This window comes from Melozone crissalis, unplaced genomic scaffold (assembly GCF_028551555.1).
Source record: "Melozone crissalis strain CALT ecotype California unplaced genomic scaffold, PUWL_Pcris_2 ptg000042l_1, whole genome shotgun sequence".
Taxonomy (NCBI): Eukaryota; Metazoa; Chordata; class Aves; order Passeriformes; family Passerellidae; genus Melozone; species Melozone crissalis.
Genome location: NW_026535820.1, coordinates 6954399 through 6978620, shown reverse-complemented (window position 1 = coordinate 6978620; position 24222 = coordinate 6954399). Strand labels below are relative to the sequence as shown.

The following is a 24222-nucleotide window of genomic DNA, read 5'->3' as shown; positions in this document are numbered from 1 at the left end:
AGGTGGTGAAGAAATCCCCCTTTTGCCCCAAGGTTACAACTTATTTTGTTAGACCAGATGACATGACAGCATGATTCTATCAGGACAAATCAAAGTTTACTGAGCAAATCTGTGTTCTATAACCTGATTTATTGGTGCCATCTGCCAATACCCATGAACAGATGCTCTGTAGGACCTCACTAGTGTGCAATAAAGACTGGAAGAAACCCACCGCAAATGACTGAATTTTTAAAGTTACTGAATGTAGCAGGAGAGATAACAAACATAATGTAAAAATGCCTTGGAGAATGTATCCCAGTGTTCATTTTGCAGTTCTGGTTCTCTGACAGAAGTACTTCAGAGCATCTTCATCTACATATGTGGATATGAGATGTAAAAATAAACTAAAACCTCACAATTTCCCATGATTTTGCTCCAGTCCTTTGCTATTATGTGCTTCAAAGAAAAGAGAGCATTTTGGTGGGAGCAGTTACAGTCACAGCTTACCCAGAATTAATGAATTCTTCATGATTGCAAGAGTTCTTTTTATGGTTATATTCAAGCAGGTCAGAATTGCCATACTGCTATCCCTAATGTCTTTCTTTTTACTGTTTTCCCCCTGCTCTGCAGCTATTTTCAAGCCCCATGTACTCTGAGGGCATGCCAAGGTAGAAGCAAGCGATTTGCAATTATTGCCACCGGCAACATTAATTTTGCATTCCCATCTCTTCAAAAACACAGGGGAGCAAAAAGAGATAAGAGAAAGACAAGCAACTTGTCGGGGTGGAGATTGGAAACATGCCTGGGATCAGTGGAGGCGCTGCAGAAGGTGAGGGAGAGCAGCCCCAGCTCCCGCAGCCCCAGGGAACACCTGCAGAGGTGCAGGAGGAGCCCAGCCCCAGTGTCCTCGTGGCCCTGGTCCTGCCAAACTAAGGATCCATCTCTTAGGGGCTGCATTGAAATTAGAAGCTGAAATTGTAGCAATGGAAGGACGCTTTGCCTTCCTACCTATCATGCCCTGTTCAACAGCCCACTCTGTCCATACCAAGGGCATCTCATGGAATTCATTCAAACATGCTCAGGAGCAGGTTGTTGATGGATACAGCCTATCCAATATCTGACAAAGTTGTAAAATCAGTGACTTTCAACAACTGTCATTCTTTCAGAGGCTGAATTTGGATCTGAAGCTGAGGAGCTGAAGAGTAGAAATCCTCCTTCCCTTATTGTGCCAATTCATTAAAATCACACACTCATGGAAATTCTCCATAGAGAAACTATCCCTGAACTATTAATAAAATCTTCCTGAACTATTTATACCATCACTGGGAGCTTTAATCCACCTTGGGAACTGATTATGTAAGTGGACAGGCCTGAAGATGCTATTTTTACCCTCAGTTTACATGATATTTCACTTTAAACAGTTTTGTTTATGAATTATATCTTCCTGAATCTGGGGGTAATTATTTTCTTTCCAGGGGAATTGTATTTGGATTTGTAGTGAACTGTCAAGTATAGTTGAGATAGAAGTTCATTGGGGTGTGTGCTTGGTTTTCTGATTAGAAAGGGCAAAGGTTATGAAAGCACTTTAAAAATGCTTATTTCTCAAAATTCAGACACTCTGTAACCTAGAAATATGCTGTAATATTGATTTTGAGGTCAGGTCTTTGATCTATGATGTCAATTCATGTAGTTTGAAATCAGGCTGGAGTAATTCTTGTTTTTCATATTCCAAAGATGGTTTTGCATTCCAAGCATATTTTGGTGTGAGGAGCTGCTGGAAAATCGTGTTGATTTTCAGCTTCCAGGCAGTTCCAAACAACACCATAGTAAAAGGTTTCTGATGCATACTCATGCCAAAAGAAATAGGTGTTTTCATGGCAAGAACAGGCAGAAAGAAAGAACAATTTTCTCTAATCGACCTCATAGTTCCCAAGCACCCCTCCTAAGCTATTAAATGGAATATTATGTACCAAAGGTTTTCAGTTCCAGGCTCAGATCAAGAATTTTTCTGCACAGGATGTCTGAGCAGAGTTGGGAAACGATGATCCCCATAACATTTTGCTCTGACCTGCAAGCTTGGAGACCCTTCTTCAATCTGAAATGAAAGATGTATTGAAGCCTGCATGGGTTTGGGGGGGTCTGTTGCAGCTCCACTGTGTTCATTACTTTCCCTTTAGGCATGATAAAGAGGAGAATAACTGAAAACAGCAAACAAGCAAATATATAAAGCAAAACAAAGACAAATCAGGCAAAAGAATAGGCCCATCAATGGCCCCAGTTTCATTAAATCAACTCAAACTCTATGTTTGGACTATTTTCTCCCTCTCAGTTTGCCTATGTTGCTCTGGGAAGGTGCCACTGCAACATTGATAAATATATTCCCTGTTTTAGATCAATTTAAGTCCCAGTGAAGAAGGTCTGGACTGACTGTGAAGTGAGCCAGCTGTCCAAGAAGATATCTGAAGTTCTTTCACTCAAGTGTGGATGAATGTACAATGAGGTGGATTGAGAACTGGCTCAAAGGCAGAGGGTCAAAATTAGTATCAAAATTAGTTGGGGTCCTGTCACTAGTGCAATAGGGCAAGAAGGAATGGATAAAAACTGATGCATGGGAAGTTCCACCTAAACATGCAGAAGAACAACTTTCCTGTGCTCCAGGGTGAGAACTGAACAGATTGCCCAGAGGGAGTCTCCCTCACTGGAGATACTTAAGGATCATCTGGACACAGTGCTGTGCCATGTGCTCTGGGACGACCCTGCTGGAGCAGGGAGTTTGGCCCTGATGGCTGTGGTCCCTTCCAGCCTGATCCATTCTGTGATTCTGTGATTCTTTGCTATTGCTAAGGAGCTGGTTAGCTTGGATAGGATTGGATTGGATGTATTTATCTACTCTGTAATTTCATGGCTGAGCAACGTGCTAATGTGTCCAGCCTTGTTTTCAGAGGAGAAGACAGTAGTGCCCAAAAATAATTAGAACAATTAATGTGTGCTATGTTTCATTTTTAACATTGGAATAAAACCCAGGTATATCCTTAGGATTGGGTATTTTTGACAAGGAATCAGGTTAAGAAAAGGGTCCATGATCCCCGAGTCCATTTCACAGTAGACTCCAAAAATGTACCTTATTATAAAATACACCTTCCCAAGGAATCACAAGACATGAGAAATCAAAAGAGAATTCCTAAAAGCAAAAGCTCTCCAGCAGAAAATCAATTTCAGCTACTTTCACCTCGCCCCAGGGAAAGCAGCAGAGACACTAAGTGGGGTGTGGGAAATGTCTCATACATCTTCCTGGAACTGCACAAGGCAGACCTCCAGACAGGAGCTTTACTTTCCAAGACAGCTCTGTTCTAATTAGGGACTTCTACAAAATTAGTATGTTGCAGTTCTAAACAGTTCTGGATGATTCCCATATCAAATTTCTTTGGGTTTGGTTTTTTTTTTCCTTAAAAAAAAGTCTTTGTCCTTGTGCTAATTGACAGCTTTACAAAAGCAGGTGGACTGAGGGATGAAGGTCAAATTGAACTTAATGTGCTTAATAGGGCAAGGAACAAAGTTTAGAAGAAAGTTACACACAAAAAAATGTTCTTTGCTGGTTTTGGTTTTTTTTTGGGGGGGGTGTTTTATTGTTTTTTTTTTTTTTTTTCTGACTGTCATGCTTCCTTTTCAAGGGTCTTTGTGCATGTTTTGGTGTACCTTCAAAATTAAAAGAAAGCAATTGCCTTTAAATAAAACTGTTATATTAAGGGCTTTCCTATAACACAGATGTGTGAGACAGAAGCTAGCTTATAGACTCAACAATCTACATTGGGTGAACGTAAAATTAATGTTCTATATAGGAAAGTGCATCCTGCTCCTTTTTTCTAGAGGCAGACTGCTAGCTTAAAGCTCTGGCTGGTTCCTATAATTCTCAGTATTTGGGCCATTCTGAGTATTGTTAAAGCTGGTCAACATGTCCTAAAAAATACATGTTCCCCCTTGAAAATGAAGACTGACTGCTGTTTCTCACTAAAAATGATTAATATAATTTGTGCATTCCAGCAGGAAGGCAAAAAACCTTTCTTTTTCAGGTCAGTCTAAATCTCTGTGTCCTAAAGTTATTCCCCTGCTTCCAATCTTTCATTGCTTTACTTTCCTGTGCTTCAAACTCAGATTGGACTTTCTACCCTGATATTAGCTGCTACAGTACAGCCTGGGAACAGCTGTGACAATTTACTTCCAAAGAGCAAAGGTGTCAGAAACTTCTTCCTTATAGATACAGCTTGTGGGATGGCAGCCAGCTTGACAAATATAGAATTAATAATAAATAAATAAATAAAGGCAAATATGGAGCTTTTCAGTTTGTCTTAGGTTTGTTTTTTTTTTTTTTTTTAGAATAATCTGTGAAAAGCTCCAAATCTTAAAAGCTTCATTCCCATGTGTGAGGAAGGCAACTGAATTTGTGAATTTTGCATGAGATGGGCATTTTATGGCTCTGGTCTGCTATAAAACACAATTTTAGGTTATCACATGGTAGAAAATCACTTTGGGCTTCACACTTCTGTCAGTCCATGTGTTTTGCTAGCTGGGCTCAGACTCTGCAGCAATTTCTCAGCAATTAGTTGAAGCCACTGGAACATGCAGCACTGCAGCACTTTATCTCAGTCAAATCTGCATCCTAAACTCCCATGAAAAGCAGTGGAAATACACTCTTCTTTATTGAAAATGAACACCCCAACAGGACATATGTCATCCTTAAAGAGAATTATAGAATCATGGAATCACTGAACAGAAACATAGGGTTGGAAAGGATCTTTAAAGTCACCTAGTTCCAATCCCTCTGCCATGGCAGGGATGCCGCTCATTAAATCACATTGCTCAGGATCCCATTAAACCTGGCCTTGACCACTTTCAGGGATGGAACATCCACAATTTCTCTGTTCCAGTTCCTCAGCACCCTCTAAGAAAAGAATTGCTTCCTAACATCTAATCTAAACCAGCCTTCTTTTCATTTAAAACCTTATCCCGTAACTATCTGCCCAGATAAGAAGTCTCTCTCCCTCCTTGCAGAGTCCCTAAGGTACTGTAAGGCTGCAATGAGGTCTCCCCAGAGCCTTCCCTTCCCCAGGCTGAAAAACCCCAGCTCCCTCAGCCTGTTCTTGTAGGAAAGGTGCTCTATTCCTCCGATCAGCTTTTTGGCCCTCCTCTGGACTCATTCGAGCAGGTTGACATCTTTCATGGGCTAAGGACCCCAGACCAGGTGGGGTCTCAAAAGCTCAATTCATCATTTACTGGAATTTAAAACGGGATCACCTGTGATGTTACACTGCTTGTCCTCCTGTGTGCTGGCCGGATTACCCCATAGTGCTTCACAGAACATCCAATATGCAGATTTGTAATGATTTCAGATCTACTGACCTGTCTGAGGTGGAAATGGCTTATTTCACTGTATAGCAAAAGAAAAAGATATCACTTAATGCCTGAGGCTGCTCACAAACATTACTCTAGTATGGTTTTAGATGTCAGCCAGGGCAAACCACAGCTAGAGAGTGTGGAGAGTCCTGATGATGTGCCCTGGGTTGCAGGAGGTGCTGCATGCATACATATTGCTAAATCTGGGGGAAAAATTGACCTTGAAGCAGCAGAGAAGCTCTGCAGAGCAGGTGTATAAGGGGATTTTTTCATATCATCTCACAAATCAACCCTGTATTCTCACCAGCTGTGCTCAATCTCTGATGCTCGGGAGGAAGGCGAGAGAAAGCCCCAGGCCCCAGGACACCCTGTGCTAATTGTGGGGGGAAGGAACCTGCCTGAGTCCCAGAGCCAAAGCCCTGAAGGAGGAGACCTGATTATACTCTGCTTTTCCTGCTGAGCTGCAGGGGTTAGGAGCACACACAGGATGAGGACGGCTTCATCAGAATCTCCCTTCACAGCAGAGAGACAGGCTGCTCTCCTCCCCTTGCGAGCGTATTTGCACACAGCCGCAGCAGTCGTCCCATTATTTATGCCATGCAAAAAAAAAAAAAAAAAAAAAAAAAAAAAAAAAAAAATCCTAGGCTCTTCCTTGATAAGCTCGTAGGTGCAAAACACCCTTCGCAATGTGCAATAACCTGTAAAGAGAGGCCAGCAGCCACCTCCCGTTCTCCTGGGCGTGGCGGGCTGGCGGAGGATGCTGCGGGATGCTGTGCGAGCGCCGCTCCAGCGGGACGCTCCCTGCATCTCAATGATGCCCGGGCTGTTCGTGCCGAGCCGGGCAGCGGCTCCCGCAGTTTCCATGGTGCTGCCATGGTGCACTCTCCCCACACCTTCGCTTATCAGCATTTCCCACCCATCCTCCTCCCTGCAGCACGCTGCTTGCTCACCCCGAAAGGTCAGCCATTGTAATGATGATTTCAGCAGGGGGAGGCAGGGAGGCCGAGGGGTGAAAAGGTGAGCTCCGAGCAGCGCTGTGCGTGGGAACCGGGGGCTTGCCTTGCGCTCTACAATGAGAAATTAGAGAGCTTCCCCTCGTCACCCCCCTCTCACTTCCCAGGCCGGCCGAGTCAGATGCCCTGACGGAGTTAAAAAATGTTCGTGAGAAGTGGCTGGAGACCCGACTTTAAATCTTCAGCATCTCCTCGGCAATTGATGCGCCAGTGTGTGCAGGGGCGAAGGGACTGCCTCTGTCCGCAGAGGAAACTGATGCAAACGCTAACAGGCATCTTTTTTGTTTCTCCATTTTCCTCCTGCCCCCTCCCAGTGCTCGTTTGCAGATGGAAAGAGACAGATTTTTCCTCCGACTTTCATCCTATTGACTGCCGAAGTGAAGCACTGCATCTCTTAACTGCCTTCCTTTCTTTCTCTCTGTAGGACAGCTTTCCTGCACGTTTTGGAGGAGTCCATTTTGTCAATCAGCCCTGGTACATCCATGCCCTGTACACGCTAATCAAACCATTCCTCAAAGACAAGACAAGGAAAAGGGTAACTAGATGGGAGTGAGGGTGGGGAGGAACCTGCAGACCTGGATTTTCCAAGTAGCTGCCTGTTTTCTTTTCTAGTTGTTGTTTTTTTTTTCCCCTCTCCATTTTCCGTGTGGTATAAGAGAATTGCTGCTGTTATTAAAAATTAGAGTTTGGAATGGTCTGGATTGAATCAATAATTCAGCCAGGGACCAGAAATTTGTTATCACTAACAAAGTATGGATACATTTTACTGGGACATGCTCAGGAATAGAGAGAGCTGGCAATGTTGAGGGACTATCAGGCCTGGCTGAAGTTGCTTGCAAGTGAGGGAAAATTCAGTTCAACTCTTTTTGTAGGAGTAAAAATACATTTCTTCAGCAGGGTGACAGTTTTCACATGATGGTAATTCACTTGCTTCCACCAAAAGTACCCAAGCCTGAAGGCTGTTTGCTCACACTGCAGAAGAGGCAGATCATCTCCACTGAAACCCAAGTGAATTGGGGGTTCTGCAGTCATCCTAGCCATTTGTTCTCTGCAGTCTGTCAAACAACAGCTAAATAATACCTCAGGAGACCCCAGAGCCCACCCTGCGGTGGGTCTGACTAGGCAGGAAAAGGGTAGGACCCACCTGAAAGCAAAGAAGGATTAGAGAACCAAGTGTTGCTGAAGCAGCACCGAGTGGTGACACAGCCTGATACCCCCCTGGAAGTGTCTGTGCTGGGGTACAGGGCTAGAGGCCCCCTCAGATACTGAAGTCCTACTCTTTATGCCTGCTTTTAGTAAGCTCCACTGTCACCCTTTTCTTCTCACTGCTCTTCATGTAAGCCTCTATCCTCTTACAGTAGCAATTATCAGTCATAATTCCTGACTTCTGCTTCTCCTGATCTGGTACTTAAGAAACAGAAATTGTCAAGTGCCAAAAGCAAGCGAATTGGAGTTTACAGAGGTGTTAGTAATGCCAGCCTAATTCTTCAGCTGCCCACCCCGAAGTTAATCCCCCCTCTTCTGCCAACTGAGTAAGCCCTGAGAGCTTTTGAAATTCCCACCTGAAACTGCAGAGTCAACTAATGACGCTCCACACCTCATTAGCGCTGCTATTGTACTTAATGAAGTAAGGAGTGGGTGATGACTTTGAACTTTTTCTTTTATTTGTTAAAGATCTTTCTTCATGGGAACAACCTGAACAGCCTCCACCAGCTAATACACCCCGAATGCCTGCCCTCTGAGTTTGGGGGCACTCTGCCTCCCTACGACATGGGGACGTGGGCTCGAACGCTGCTGGGTCCCGACTACAGCGATGAGAACGAGTACACCCACACCTCCTACAACGCCATGCACGTGAAGCACGCCTCCTCCAGCCTGGAGAGGGAGGCCTCGCCCAAGCCCATGAAAAGGTTGGTACTGCCCTCGAAATCAGCTCTTTTTTTGGCTACCTGAACAGGTTAAATCTCACAGGAAGGGCTCATCTGGCTCGAAGGGAGGCAGTAATTTGGCAAACGTTGATGGTGATGAGCGCTTCACTCTGGGCTGTGCTCGTGGTGTGGTGGGAGAAAGGAAGTCTCAGTGGAACCGTAATTACTTGTCTGATTACTGTGCATGAAAATGAGGGGAAATTAATGAGCCCCTGCACAGAGCATTACAGAAAGTACATCAGGGTGAGGTGCTGTCCTGCACGGTGCAGTGCACCCAGTGCACTTCAGCACTGGTTCCCATTCCTTGCTGCTCCTCTGCTGCTGCTGACCCGCTTGCTATCCATGAGGGATTTACCTCCTTGAAAAGCAGCTTTTGTACGATGAACACCACTGCCCTCTAAAGGGAAAAGGAGTTGGTCTTCTCCCTCGCCTTCTGCTCCCACTGCAAAGGCAGTTGCAGAGCTGCTCTTTAATTGCTCTGATTTTAGTTCTAGTGATTGTGCATTCAGCTCTGAGTGCTCAAAAGGACACCTCTGGAGTGTGTTACCCTCAGTAGCCGGACTGATTGTGGGGATGGGGTCGGGAAGGTGGATACCTGGCACAGAGCTGTGGGTGATACGGCTGAGCCAGCACCAGCTGCAGCGAGCCATGGCCATGCAGGCTTCCCTGTGTGAGTGTAACATCTGCACTTTCCTCAACCCTGGCACCCCCTCCATGAAACTGCTTTCCCTGCACCGATGCTTTCCTCGCTGCTGCCACTTGATGAGTGCCGTGCTCACAGGCACGGCGTCACTCTCCGTGACAGGGAGCGGCCATCATTTTGTCACAGCAAAATCAAAGCTGACAACACAGACAGGCCATAATGTCATACAATTAATTTTGAAAGTCTTTCATCTTCAGAAGAAAAAAAAATGCATTCTTGATTCACAGCTCCCTTCCAGGTCAGAGGGATGCCACGCAGCTGTGTCTGCAAAGTGAGGCCTCGTGCTGGAAACACTAACACTTGTGACTGACTGCAAGAGCTCACAGCCACAAGACTTTCAGGGTGTGAGCCTGCAGCCTTGTCATGAAGAGGGGTGGCCACCTGCATTGTCAGCAGTCCTCACTCCTGACCACCAACTGAGGCTGGGAGCCAGCATGAGTTTACAAAGCCTGCCCCAGAGAGCTGAGTTTAAACCAATTAATTTTTAATAAATCTTTCAGTGAAACACACTGAATTATTTTAGAAAAATACTAAATATTTCTTTATTAATAAACTATATCCCCATTAAGGTAGCTTTATAGAAAGAAATCTGCAGTTTTTTAAAGCTCCAAATATGTTGACAGCTGTTCACAGATAAATCTTTGCTGAGGATCTGATCCTTGGCTGCAAAAAAGGGAGGGTCTTATGCACCCTTAGGGGAGAACCTCAGCTTGAAAATTAGTTCAGTGCCAGAAAACCCTGCCTTGAGGCAAAGCCTTCTTTTATAATCTGTTCAATAATAAAAAAGTGCACTAATACAAATACGGGGAGGGGATGAATCTAATTTGTCATGTTGCCTCTGGGCAGACCAGATCTAACTTTTAGCCTAATTTTGTTACTCGGCGGTTAAGTCAGCCATCTGATCTTGCACCCCGTGGTCATTACTTGCTGTTAAAGGTGAAAAGTTCACAGCTCTAACAGATTTTCTCCTATGAGTATTTGCTTTGATTCTTCTTCTCCTGAAATTATGGTTTGGCCCAATCACAGGTAAAAGCCTATGTTTAGAAAGCATGATTGTGTGCTTTATTGGATTTTATTTTTTTATCAGATTTATATCTAAGGCATCTTAAAAGGTCTCCAGACTTCTACCAGCATTACCTGTCTTTATATATCTCCCCTCCTTGCCTCTTAAGGTTCATTTATCTCTAATGTGAAGCTCAGGCTATGACTGAGATGTCTGGATACTCCAGAGAGGTTTGCACTAGGCATAGGTGATCTTCTGACATTATTCTTCATCTTAAATATAACTCCCTCACAATTTTTCTATCATTTCTTTCCCTTATTAAAACAATTTCTGGTGTTATTGAAAATATCTCCTCTGGTCCTCCTGCCCTGGCATACACTCTGAGGCAACATGTTAATTTTGTGATTTTTTCTGATGAAATGATCAGTTTAACAAAAAATAAAGGTAAAGGTCACTGACTTTTTCTTTAGCAATCATGTTCCACTGAAAGGGGCAAATATGCAAGGACTGAGCCTTCTTAGGTTTCTGCAATTCAAGGATGAAAAGCCAGAACAATTACAGGACCTTTCCTCTCTGACTGCCCAGACATCACTGCAGTTTGCCTGCCCTGTAACCAGCTGCAGGGCAGGGCAGTGCTTGTGAGACTTGGCTTTACCTGGGGGCAGAAATTGCAGTGGCTGTTCCCAGCTGTGGCACTGTCCTGCTGTGTGACGGGATGCAGAGCTGCAGCCCCTCCTGGCTCTGTGGCCCCTGGCTGTAAAGCCACACAAGCCCATCCTTGCTAAGGCTGCCCCTGGACCTGAGGAGTGTTAAAGCACCTGGAACCTTTGAGCTCAGTGCTGCTGTAATGCTGAGAGCTGTGACCACATAGATGTGTCCCTGTGAAATGAAATGCCCCCATTCTCTACACCCGGAGAGAAGCTCGCCCTTGACACCTACTCCAAAAATAGTGTCTGGCAATTTTAGTAGCAGGGAGGCTGAGAAACCAAGGTAGGAATTATAGATTTGGAAGAAAATTGCCAGGAAATGGAATCAGAGAATCACTGACCAAAATAATGTAGTAGCCATGTAACCCACATCGGCAAATGAATGCAGGGGGGGAAGGAGGCCATTTTCAAGATGTTCCTGAGACCAAACTGAGAACTAAAATAAATCTCTGAATGCAGGCCAGGAAAAAATGAGGCACTAAGCAGCAGTGAGAGGGGCTGAAGCTGGAGCAGGTACCTGCCTGTAGGTTGGCTTTAGGACTGACAGCAGTGCTTCGGCTCCTGTCACCATGGCAGGGACATGTAAATTGAAATAAATTCACCTGAGAACTCTGGGGAGCATGAGGAAAGCAGAGAGCATAATTTTCCAGCAAGAAGCTATAGAAGACAGTGGTTTGTTTAACTTCAGATAGCAAAGGTTGAAATGGATTTGAAGGGAATAAAATCTGGGGAGAGAGAACAAGTATTTGAGAAAAAGGACCATTTAGGCATTAGGCATGAGATCAAATGGTACCTAAGTTGATCAAAGTATACCTTGGCTGCAATTCAGAGTTGGTTTGCTAGCCATCAGAGGCCAGAAACAGTGTGCCAGTATGACAGTCTGACTGATGCAGGAGTGAAAGACTAATGTGAAGGGGCTACAGGAGATTAAACTTGCATAGCACAGTCTCATTAGATTCCAACTTCTGCTCCATTTAACAGCAATGGAACCAGAACATTATCTTCTTCCCAGTCACAGGCAGGGGTGGTTTTCCCAGTGACTTGCACAAGATTTGTTCTCAAGAAAGTGTCCTTGTTGACTTCAGAGAATGGAGGTGTTGTAGATGGGGAAAGGATTGAAAACCCTCTTAGAGAAAGGCTGCCACTGACTCTAGTCAATGACATAATCTTGAAAATTTTGAGATTTGACAAGAGTCTACAATATGGAAAATCTTTAATCAAAACCATTGCGTTTCTTCCACCAGTGGCCACACGAAGTCCCACTGGAGCAAAACCAAACCAGCGGAAATGGCATTCCCATCTGCAGTATTGTTTGGGATCCCAAGTACACCATGAACAGATGGGAAACAAAGCAAAACAGCTGATGACTCCACATAATGAGTCTTAATTACCAGGGGGGGAGGGTAGGGGGAGCAACAATAATAAAAATCCATTCAGAATGTATGTTTGTTAAGATTCAGCTCAGTGAGGTCTGAATTATGCAAGGTAGTAAACATGCAACCCAGCATTAATACAGAGAACTTAGTTTAACCTGAGAGCCTGGCTGCATCCATCAGACAATTCTGGGGGCAGCAATGGCGACAGGCCCTTCCTCTATCTTGAGCCATCTCTTCTGAAGGGTCCACATCCATCCACGAATCCTGTCACTCAAGAGTTTTGGGATTTCAGAGTCATGTAAATGGTGCAAAATTTGGAGCACAGGGAAGAGTATGACCTCCCTTTCAGCTGTGGCCAAGTCTTCTGTGATCTCTGATGGTCAGAAAGGGGCCTTGAGTCAACAGGGAGCTCACACAAAAGCAAAGCATTTGCCTGAGGCGTTCATGCTGGCTTTTGTTGATGGAGTGCTGTTTTTAGGAGCAGCTGGAGGTTTTATCTGGGTGTGCAGTTTAACAAATGGTTAAGGTGGATGGTTAAGCCTGGCAGTTAAAGAGTCAGCGACTGCTCTCAGCATATCACTGTGCCAATAGGGCACAATTTTTTAGCCCCATTCTCCCAACAGTAGGAGATCCAGGTCTGTAGCTATTTGGGTACCTAAAAGCAGTGGGGGAGCATCTTCAGGTGAAGGGATGGATTCAGTGGCTGGGGAAGATGTGAAAGAGGTCTGAATTTGGAATTTCCTTTATTCTCCAGTGCCACCCTTGCTCTTACACTGGGGTCCAGCAGCAACAAGTAAGCTGCAGCAGCACGTTCCCTCTCTTTGACTCACTTTTCTTTACAAGAACTGCCCTTCTTCACCTGCATCTGGGTCACTTTTTGGTGTTTGAACTTGCTCTTCAGTCCAAGTGGTGAACAGATGGGAAACAAAGCAATGTTTCTGCCTTTGCTTGTTCCCTGCACAGGCACCAAGCACAGCCTGGGAGCTGAATGTTCCTTCTCTGCCCTCCCAGGTATCAAAAGAGCACTAGCTTTTAACCTGCTGCCAGTGCAAACAGGTTTGAAAATTTAAAATTGCCTTGCAGAGAAGAAAATTTTACCTAACAACTACACATATATTCTGGCTAAGCAACCTGGGTTGTTTAATCAAACTTTTTAATCAAAATATAATTAATGATAACTTTATTCAAATTACTCTTAGGATAACATGGATTGCAAGAGCATTACTAGCACAGAGTCAAGCTTATCAGAGACTCTGTAAATTCAGAGTTGGGGTAAAACTTTTAAAGTAGAACCAAGTACACTAATTATGAACATGCACAATCTGTGCATTATGTTTTTCTATGTAAAATAAAAACTTAAAGAATCATAGAACTGTAGAATAATTTAGGTTGAGAAAAATCTTTAAGATCACCAGGTCCAAGTTAATCCAAGTCCACCATTAAGCTTTGTGCCTAAGCACCACATCTATACATCTTTTAAATACCTCCAGGGAATGGTGTCTCCACCACTTCCCTGGGAAGACTGTTTCAATGTTTACAATCCCTTCAGTAAAGAAATTTTTTCCTAATACCTAATTTAAACCTCTCCTGGTAGAACTTGAGGCTGTTTCCGAAAGGACTTGAGCACCCAAAGACTCAATGGCCTGACTACTAGGCTCATCAAAAGCCCCCATATTATGCATTTTGAAAATGCAGTGAAAAAAGTCTGTTGGAATGCATGGTGCTGAGTTACAGCATGTGGATTTTTATGTCCCAGATTAGAGTGAAAGGATTTTAAAGTACAGATGAGGGTTTAGCCATTATTGCCTCCTGATGTGTGTGTTTTCAAAAGCCCTGATATATTCAAATGAACTCACTGCTGAAACTAATTGCTGTTTCTCAGAAATGGGATCGTGCTTCCAGAAGGGATTTTACAACTGGTCCACACTAATGCCGACTGGAACAGTTTTAGAACCAAAAGGGGCCGTGCATGGGGGTGACTTATGTAAGGTTTTTATTTATTCAGACTTGTTTCTCCATATGCCCAGCTGGGCTCTGCAAGGCAGACCTTTCTACTTGTTATCCTTAGTGTGACCTTAATGTTCCTTGGCCATATGTTTCTGCTTTTATGGGTCATGTTTTATGCCGGTTCACAGTCAGCACCAATTTACTGCAGAAGTAGTAAAATACCAGCAAATAAAACTCAGTACGAAAATGTGTGAACACTTCCCACTGCCCATGGATGGCAGCTGGGCTGCTCTGCTTGTAGCTGGGGTGCATTTCTACTTGTGTTGGGGCAAAAAGGAAAAACTTGTGATAAAATAACTCTATAATACACAAGACCTATAACATAAGGCTTACATTCACTATTTTATTATAAATTATTTCAAACAAAGGAGAATTTCTGAATGCTTCTGCAGAAGTGCTTCCCCCATACACAGATGATGAATGAGACATGGATTGGTAGTAAATAAGGCATCCTAGGGACATGCATATCATGTAATGTACGCATTATCTAGTAATATAGAGTAAAGTTATATATTCTCTTTAAAGTTTATAGCTTTTAAACAGAATCCAGTTAATACATCAGAAAGAAGTGGAAAGCAGCCACTGGATCTGGCACATCAGCAGCACCTAGGGAGGCTACAGGGGAGATGTTGCAGAATATCCTCAGGAACCTGTAGTGAGAGAAGCCAAGTGAGTTTCGCAGCCACAGCTGAACCAAGGGCAGGAGGGATGGGTAGCTTGGCACTGGGGATGCCCTGGGATGAGGCAGGAAATCAGTTGCTCTCTGGGGGCATTGGCAGTGTGGGCTTCATTTCATCTGTTTGCAGCACTCGATTCCCAGTGCATGGGTGCACAAACAGAGGCTAGAGGTGAGAATGGCAGAACCAGTGCTGCTCAGGCTGCCTAAAATACTGTGCTGTAAATTATGTCTTCAACTGGCTATAAATTTGCCAAAAGTTTAGTAGTTTAGATTAGAGACATGACACTTAATAAAATAAATGGTTTTACACTGCTTATGTCTTTTGCTGTCCTGTGAAAAATCCGCCTACATCTGGCTGAGTTACAAGCCTTTGAAAGGGCAATTCACACATGCCCTGTAGAAACATATTTAATTTTAGCATTTAATGGCCCCACAGATTGCCTCATGCTTTAGCTTGGCCTCCCAACACAAATAAACTTGTTCAGCTTGTGTTGATGGTTCAATGCCCACAATGTGCATCTCCTGCCTAGGCCGTGGGGTGTAGAGGGCTTTGTAATTACAACTTTTACTTGTGATCACCATTGTCTCTGCACTAGGCCAATCCATGGCATGGAGCCAGGATTTGGAAGACTGACACCTCTTGCTTGCAGAGCTTCATCCTCCCTGCTGTTGGCAGGAGAATTGGAGAGGATTTAGTGGTGAACCCATCTGTGTACTGGAGACTTGGGTCACTGGGATGGGAGCCACAAGGCACACTGAAAGATGAGGTGGGCACAAAGGACTGGAAGCAGATGGGCTAGGACGCACACTTGGTGGGCAACAAATGTCTGGTGGAGACCAGGTTCAGTCTGTTGGATACAACCCTTGAGGAGCAGACCCTCCTGTCCCTCTCCACCTGAGCCCCTGTGTCAGCCTGGCAAGTAGCTTGAGCCAAATTTCACACAGGCTGTGAGATTGCACATTGCTTGTTTTCAACATGCCAAGCTATAGACTGTGGGGTCCAATTTCCAGAAATACTCAGCACTTGCCTGCAACAGAAATCCATGGGACATGTGCTTTGAAAACACAAGCTGCCACTTAAGGCTGAGGGCTCTGCAAAATCAGACCTTCAACACTGGGCACCCCATTGGAGAAACATTTGCACCCTAACCTCACTATGTTTCAGTTCTCCACATGCAAAATGAAAATCAAAAGAAAACCCACTCTCACAGTCATGCTATGGCAGTAAATGAATGAGCATTTAGGAGGCACACAAGTACTGCATTGATAAACTCCACAGAAAAGCTCAGGAGGGAATTAAAAAAGGCTATCTTCAGAGCAGGCTTGGGACTAATATGCAGCAAATGTGTCACAGAGCCACACGCTGAATCACCACAAGAAATGAAAAGGCACTGACTAGCACAGCACAGAGTATGCTGAGCACTGAGGGAGGAAAGAGCCCTCTGAGAAAGAACAGAGTGTGCTCCTGGGGCCAGGGTGCGAGGCACAGGTCTCAACACCCACACACACCTGGCCAAGGGACTGCTGCTCCCACAACCTACATTTTAGTTTTTCATGCTGTGGTGGTGCTTGACTTTCCACTCTAAATAGCACATCTACTGGGCTGCTTTCATGCTGTAGTGCTGTTCTTCTGAAGGACAGGAAACTTTTGATGTATGATGGGGAAGTAGAAAGACTTATTCTCTTTGCTCTTGGTGCTCTGTCCTCCCTGGTATTGCCACACAGCAGTGAAGAGAGTATGACTCAGTGGCAGATCTGGTTGAGATGCTGAGAACTGGAGTCACTGGAATGGGAGCTAAAAATGGCAGACTGAAAGATGAGGCAGGAGTAAAGCACTGGATTGTCTGGGAAAAGGAGGCCATTAGGCTTGACAGAGAGCTTGGTGGGCAAGGAAATGGGGATAAGCAGGAAAGGCATGAGTGCGCATGACAAGTGTATGTGTGTTCATGTGTGAATATTCATAAAGTGTGAGAAGAAATTGTTTTCATTATCTGGCCTGAATTTCTTTTTTTTTTTGATATCAAATTCAAGACTTCATAATAGCTCTGTTGAATCTGATGTAAATTGGTGTTTGCTGCTGCAGGGTTGTCTTTGTTTTATCCTGTGACTAGGCTTACCATGTCATAGGTGACATATTGGATTCCAGAGGACTAAGGGTATTCCAGGAAATCCTTGCTGAAGCAGGTGCAGCTATTCCTTCAATGAGAAAAAAAAGCATGTAGAAAACTCAGTATGTAGCAGAGAAAGGAAATGGCCAGGAAAAGCTCCCACTCATGCCATTCCCCTGCCCTGGACTGAGGCTAGATCTTGTCACAGAAGCTCAGAACACCTAGGAGAAGCAGATATTGGGCAAATCCACTCTGATGAAAAAAGACTGAGATATGCACCTTAATTCCAAGGCTGCTGGCACAGACCAACTCCTGTCCTCATTTCTCAGGGATAGATCCTGCCAGAGGAGTCTGGCTGTGTTTGCCCTGCATATGCTCTGGTTCCATCTGGGTCTCAGTGGCCTGAAGGCATGAGATTGTATGTGCTGTGTCACACACTTAAGCATTTCTGAATGTTTATACAATCCAGAGTGTCTGCAATAAGCTGAGAACTTCTCCTAGCCCATCAGAAACCTGTTTTTACAGCAAGTGCCAAAGGACACACACTGCATCCTTGGAGGGCAGTGTGGGCTAAGGGACAGGTCAGGGCTGGGTACTCAGACAGCCAGGCCATGGTTAGAGCCAAATGTGGTGCAGTGTCATCCCTACCCCTCTTTGTGCACACCCTGCAGTGAGCTGTGCTCAGGGTTTGTGTGGACACCTGTCACTAGGGTGTGCTCACCACCAGGGAGGAAGATGGGTACTGCTGCCAGAGTGGCCACAAAGTCAGCTTCCATTTGGGAAATGCAGCAGCTTGGCCCCACAGTCCTGAGGGCAGAGCCTTGGCAGCAAGATGATGCCGGAGTTTTCACACTGCTCTTGCCCCTGGCTAATCATGCCAGTGGATCACTGCCAGCCCACCTGGGCCCCTAGACATTGGTGCTGCTGCATCTCTTTGCAGTGCTGAGATTGGTGTGCCAAAGCTGCTCCTCTGGCCCGGTCTCTGTGGCACAATACTCTGCTGTCTTAATGCACAGCTGTGAGCCAACACCCGTGTAGAAGCTGTAAAATGGCTTTGGCAAGAGATTTGAGCAGTGTTTGTGGGCCTGGGCACAGAACCTCACGCCGTAGCTGCTTCACTGGGATTGTGCGCTGCTGAGCAGGGCTTGCCAAATCTGCCCACACCACCTGGGAGCATTTCCTTTCCAAGCACCTTCAATAACAAAAGGGTACCTTTGGCCACAATTACTTCACACCTGTACATCTCCACTGTTTCTGTGAAACCAAGGAGAAACCCTTGTTTTTCCCATGCAGTGAAGCCATACACTTGAGTGAGGTGTGTTGCAGAACACACTCTGAGGTGCTGCACCCACCTCTACAGTCTGGAGGGAGAAAAGCAGAGAGAAAAATGTCCCTCACACCTTGTCAGCATAGATGTTCATGAGTGTGATTTAAAAAAATATGTTCTGTAAAGGGAATGAATGACTGGGAGATGAACAGCCCTAAGGTACTGGTGAAATCTGAATGGAATTTAAGTGAAATGAGCAGATGGGAGGTGAGAGGTAGAAAACAGAGTCACTCAATATGATCTGCACTGTGTCACTCTGAGAGCTTGAAGCCTCCTGAATTTAGAGAAGAAGACATGCCACCCTCCTTTTTCATTCACAAACCCCCTGAAAGGAAGCCCAGCACAAAGACATCCTCACTCCTGTGGGCTGCAGCACATCAGCATTCCTGTGAAGAAGAGCGTAAAATGAGGGATCAGAGAATTGGAGGATATCTCCAAAGACAAACATGCTGTGATACACTGGCACTTACTGTTGGCTCAGCCCAGGATTTTGTACTGTGTTTTTTATGGGAAACAAACCTGATACCCAGCAAACATCAATTCCTGTGAGCTGATTGACTGCAGCTTTACTCTAAGAAGAGCCTTCTGAAAACAGCACAGCTAGGAGTCTGCATCCAGTCTTCTTGCATGGTTTTTGACTGAATTGGAGAGAGTTGCATAAAAGTGGCCACACACATAAAGCCATCTGTTCTCTTAGACATTGATGTACATACCTATGCAGTGCTGTCATCTGAAATATATGACCAGCCTGCTGGAGAAACAGCTGGGTATTGTTGATTTTCCAGACTTCCAAATATTCTTGCTGAGCAGTAAAACAACCATGGGGGGTTTGATTGACGCTTTAAATGGACCACACTCAAATGGTACCTAGGGTTCAGAAGTGAGACTGAGAATTCATTCCTCTTTCCATTTTCATTTTGTTCTCCTAAGAAATGTTACCTAGCCTTGGAATCGAGATTAGTAAAGTCTATGGGCGTTGGCTTGTCTTTTAATTACTTCAGATTTAGCTCCTAGTCCACTGTGATCACGTACTCTTACAGGAGCTAGTCTCCCACAGGGATCAGGTTAAAGAAAGACAGGCACAGTGTCTGCCAGCTGAGGGCAGTGACCCTATCTGTGTGATACAAACAATTGTCTACTTCTGTTAAAATTTAAGTCAACCAGATTCTCCACAGCCAAGGATCTTTCAAACTGGTTACTGAGAATTTTTAGCTGAGAAAGGAAGGAAACCAGAAGGTTTTGAATTCGCATATAACCACTGATAATTCCAGACCTGCAGAACACACAGGACAAGTGTCACATTTCTGGTGAGTACTGAAGGTAATATAGTGAAGGTGAATAATGAAGGTGTGAGGCAGTTGTGGCTGGGATATGTAGGAAACATTGCCTCACAAGTCATGAAATCTGTTCTCCCTGGTTTTAACAGATGAGAAAGCATCTGAGCAGGGACTCCAATGCAGGTAACCCATGAGTCATATGTTTATACCATATGTTTAGAACAAATCAGATGAATAGCACCCCAAGAATGTTTATTTCTCTGCCATTTACAGCACAGAGTGACCATAGATGTCTGATAATGAGATGAATCAATGCACAAGTGACTAAAATGTATTGACTGGAGAAGGCCAGTGCTATTTCTGTTTCCTGCTTAGATGATTAGTTCATATCTGGATCAGGTCAAAATGACCTGGACATTTCTTGAACATGACAAAGTAGCTGCATTCATCCTGCAAAGTATAATTAAATGGTTTCAGGCACTGTGATGGCCTCTTGGCCTCCATCTGTTACTCCAAGACGACATGAATCCTCTACAAGTCTTTTATAACACCGAGAGCCATAACCTTCAGTTATCTAATCAGTTGTTTTGGATACCCTATGGTGCCTTAAATGGCCACAGATATCTATGTTTAGCAGCTGAATGTCATCCACACTGTGAAGGCTGACACCCCAAAGGCATAATTGACTTGTAAAGAAAATATTTACCCTGTCAGGATAGAGAAAGATAAATTGGTATGGCTAAGAAAAGTTGGTATTTCTGTGGGCACAGATTCATGAAAAGGTTGAGGAAGAAGCTTCTGGAGATCTTCTACCCAAACCCCTGCTCAGTGCAGGGTCAGCTAGAGCAGTTGTCCAGGATTATGTCCATCTGGATTTTGAATATCTCTAAGCATGAATATTCGACAACCTCTCTGAGCAATTTGTTTCTGTGTTTAAACATCCCCCAGTAAAAAATGCAAGTTCCTGCATTTCCATCTATGTCTGTTGTCTCTTCTGTCACTGAGTATCACTGAAATGGTTCTTTTGTGTTCTACTATTCCACCCCATCCCAAATATTGATATGGAAAGACAGCAAAACAGAAATGCCTTTGTCTGGTGCCATGAACAACTGCTGGCCATGGGATACCACCAGAGCAGTGTCCACTGCATTGACAGGGCCAAAGCCTAACCCCTGCTTGCCAAACAAGGGAAGTTTTGTACTGCTCATTCACCATTTTAAAATCAAAATGGCTTAAATTGTTGTGCAAGAGGGTGCTTTGAATGCAAAGATAGTTGCAATTTACAAAGATTAGTCAGGGCAAAGGTACTTTGGTGTCTTACTACAATCTATTTTTCAATAGGTTAAGGTGCAATTAGATACACACACACCTTTTCAAGAACCATGAACAGGTTGTCTCAAAAATGTGAAATGTGGTTGTGAAGTCCTCTGAATAAAATGTTAATGCAGCTATAACAGGGAGCAGTACTTTTAAAATAAGTCACTTGTGTTTTGATTAATCTCATCATCAGACATCTATGGTCACTCTGTGCTATAAATGGCAGAGAAATAAGCATTCTTGGGGTGCTATTAGTCCTAGGCTTAGTGCTAGAGCCAGTATACAAACTCCCTTAAATAGTATGTAAACTTGCACATACCTAGAGTGTGACTGCTTTCCTTGAACTAAACATGTGTGCTAGATACACAAAAACCAGATGAAACCAACAGAAAGGTTGCTTCTTCCAAACAGTATTTTTCTTATATTAATTTCTAGAGCCAAAAAATACAGGGAATCTCAATGCCCAGAGCTGAAGGACCATGACTGTGAGAATGATCAACTCCCAGCTGACCCTGAACTTGTGCAGGATCTGCTGCTCCAGCTGGATCCCTGCTAATCCATGGAGGCTGATGGGATTCATCTGAAAATCCTCAAGGAGTTATCTGATATCACTGCAATGCCTCTCTAGATCATTTTTGAGTGGTCTTGGTGATCTGGAGAAGTCCTAGCTGACTGAAAGCTGGCAAATGTCCCAGTTTTCAAGGAGGGCAAGAAGGAGGAAATTTCAGGCCTGTTAGTCTCCCTTCAGTGCCCAGTAGAATCACAGAAAAAATATTCTGGGCAGTACTGAAAACTACCCGGAGGATAATGCAGTCATTGGTCACATTCAACATGGTGATAAGGAGAAAATCTTGTGTATCAAACGAGATTTCCTTCTACCACAGAGTAACCCACTTATCTGATCTAGGGAAGTCAGTTAATGAGATCTTTTTGGAATTCAGCAAAGCTTTTAATGTTGTCTATCACAGTGTCCTTCTTGACAAAGTATCCAATATTCAGCTGGATAAACACACCATGTGATGGGTGAGCAACTGGCTCAGGGGCCAGGCACAAAGAGTTACAGTGAATGGGGTGACATCAGGCTGGCAATCTGTCACTAGTGGGGTTCTGCAGGGCTCCATCCTCAGCCCTGTGCTCTTCAACATCTTCTTTAATGAGGCGGATGCAGGACTGGAAGGAATACTTAAAACAATCAATGGGAGGAGCTGCTGACTGCCTTGAAGGCAAGGTGGCCCTGCAGAGGGACGTTGACAAATTAGAGAGATGGGCAATCAGCAACCATATGGAGTTCAACAAGGATTCTGCACCTGGGATGGGGCAATCCTGGTTGTGTGAACAGTGTGGGGAACAAGAGCTTGGAGACAAATGCTGTGGAAAGGGACCTGGGGGTCCTGCTTGATGGCAAGCTGAATGTGAGTCAGCAGTGCCCTGGCAGCCAGGAGGGCCAAGCTGTCCTGGGTGCATCAGGCACAGCACCACAGCCAGGTGAGGGAGGGGATTGTCCTGCTCTGCTCTGAGCTGGGGCAGCCTCACCTCCAGTGGTGGGGGCAGTTTTGGGTACCACAATATAAAGCTATTAAGCTATTAATGAATGTTCAAAGGAGGAATGAGGATGGTGAAGGGACAGGACAGGAAGCCACATGAGGACCAGCTGAGGTCACTTGGTTTTTCAGCCTGGAGGAGATGGGGAGACCTCATTGTGGTCTGTAGCATCCTTATGGGGGGAAGTGGAAGGGAAGGTAGTGATATCTTCACTCTCCTAACCAGCCACAGCACCTCAGGAAAGGGAATGAAGCTGAGTCAAGCGAGGTTTATTTTGGATAGCAAGAAAAGACTTATCACCCAGAGGGTGGTTGGGCACTGGAACAGGCTCCCCAGGGAAGTGGTCACAGCATCAGCCTGACAGAGTTCAAGAAGCATTTGGACAATGCCTCAGGCACACAGTGTGACTCTTGGGGATGGTCCTCTCTAGGGCCAGAAGTTGAACTTGATCCTGATGGGTCTCTTCCAACTCAGCACAATCTGTGATTCTACATTTACTGGTAAGCTGAAAATGCTTTCTGCAGCAGTGGCCTACTGCAAATCATCTTTTCTCTATCATTAAATAAAGCTATAGAATGCATTCGGGATGTTTTAGGACAGTGAAATATATATCTCATGGTAAGTTATTACATTAGATTGTGAGCTGCATTGATTCATATTGTCAAAACCCGACAATCTACATTTTTAATACCTACCATAACTGAAGAATGTGAACAAAATTATTTTGGAATCCTTTTCGGAATTGACTGATTTTTGATTTTCTACATAAAAAAGTAAGTTAAAAATAAAACTGGAAACACTTTTCAGCAAAGAAACCCCTGATGTATTTGGAAAATGGAAATCCAAACACAAATCCTTTTTTGTGTTTTAGAAAATAGCAGCAATTGTTCAAACCATGACTGTGCCCTACAGATAGATATCAGAATTTTAGGATAGCAATCTAAGCAGATTTTAGCAGAAACAAAAAAGAAATTGTTGCTGCAGAACTTAGTAGATACAAAAATCTCAGTTGGATCCCTCTCCACATTATTCAGAAGGGCTGGGCATAGCATTTAGGATTTAGGATTATGTTGCTCCCAAGGTGGTGTGCACCCAAGTACCTTTATGGTGGAGAAACCATTTTGCTGTTACAGAATGCAAGAATTTTTGTGTGTAATAAGATGAAAGCAGAGATGATCAGCAGTGATCACAAAAGGAAAAATTTTCAGATTTTTCACAGTTGACTTAGAGCAGAAATTTTCAGCTTGCAGCTGGGAAATGCTGCAAAGGACACTGAAGGCACTGTCATTGAAGGCAGTGGGTCAGACAGAAACAATACACTGGTGATGAGAATTAATCAGGTACTATTTAATAATAATTTAATCTGGTAGTCAAAAAGAAAATAAAAACCTGGTGATGTTGCGATTTCAAGCCATTCCATAACAGTTTGAAAGCCACATGATTATTTTTTGCTGCCTCATACTAGAAATATGTAAATTGCCATTTAGCATAATCTCCCAAATCAGTTGCTTGTCTATATTAAAATGCAATCATAAATCACTATTCATGTCACATATCTGTAAAAAATATGCAGTGAAAACATTTGGGCAAACATAATTTCTTTGAAAATTATGGCATAAAGTCTTCCCATTGAGCATCCAGTTTTTGTTATCTTTCTTTGGAGATTTTTTTTTTATGAAAATTTTTTATTATGCTTTAATGAAAGCTCCAGGCATAAGAATAGGAATAATTATCATACAAGTAATTCACAGTCACGATATTCAGTCCTGCAGTACCAAAGGATGTAATTTATTAAGGATTCTTATCAAAAGAGAGGTGACATCTAATCTCACAAAATAGCTAAAGCATAAATGAACAATTGGGAA

General features: G+C 43.9%; 1 protein-coding gene across 1 annotated transcript in view; it reads left to right on the top strand.

The window, feature by feature from the left end:
• CLVS1 (clavesin 1) overlaps nt 1-24222 on the top strand; it is a 97166-nt gene that overhangs the window by 71910 nt on the left and 1034 nt on the right. The window contains exons 4-5 of the mRNA XM_054284752.1: nt 6808-6918; nt 8058-8293. Of these exons, the coding sequence (XP_054140727.1) occupies nt 6808-6918; nt 8058-8293 (347 nt within the window). The remainder of the gene's footprint in view (nt 1-6807; nt 6919-8057; nt 8294-24222) is intronic.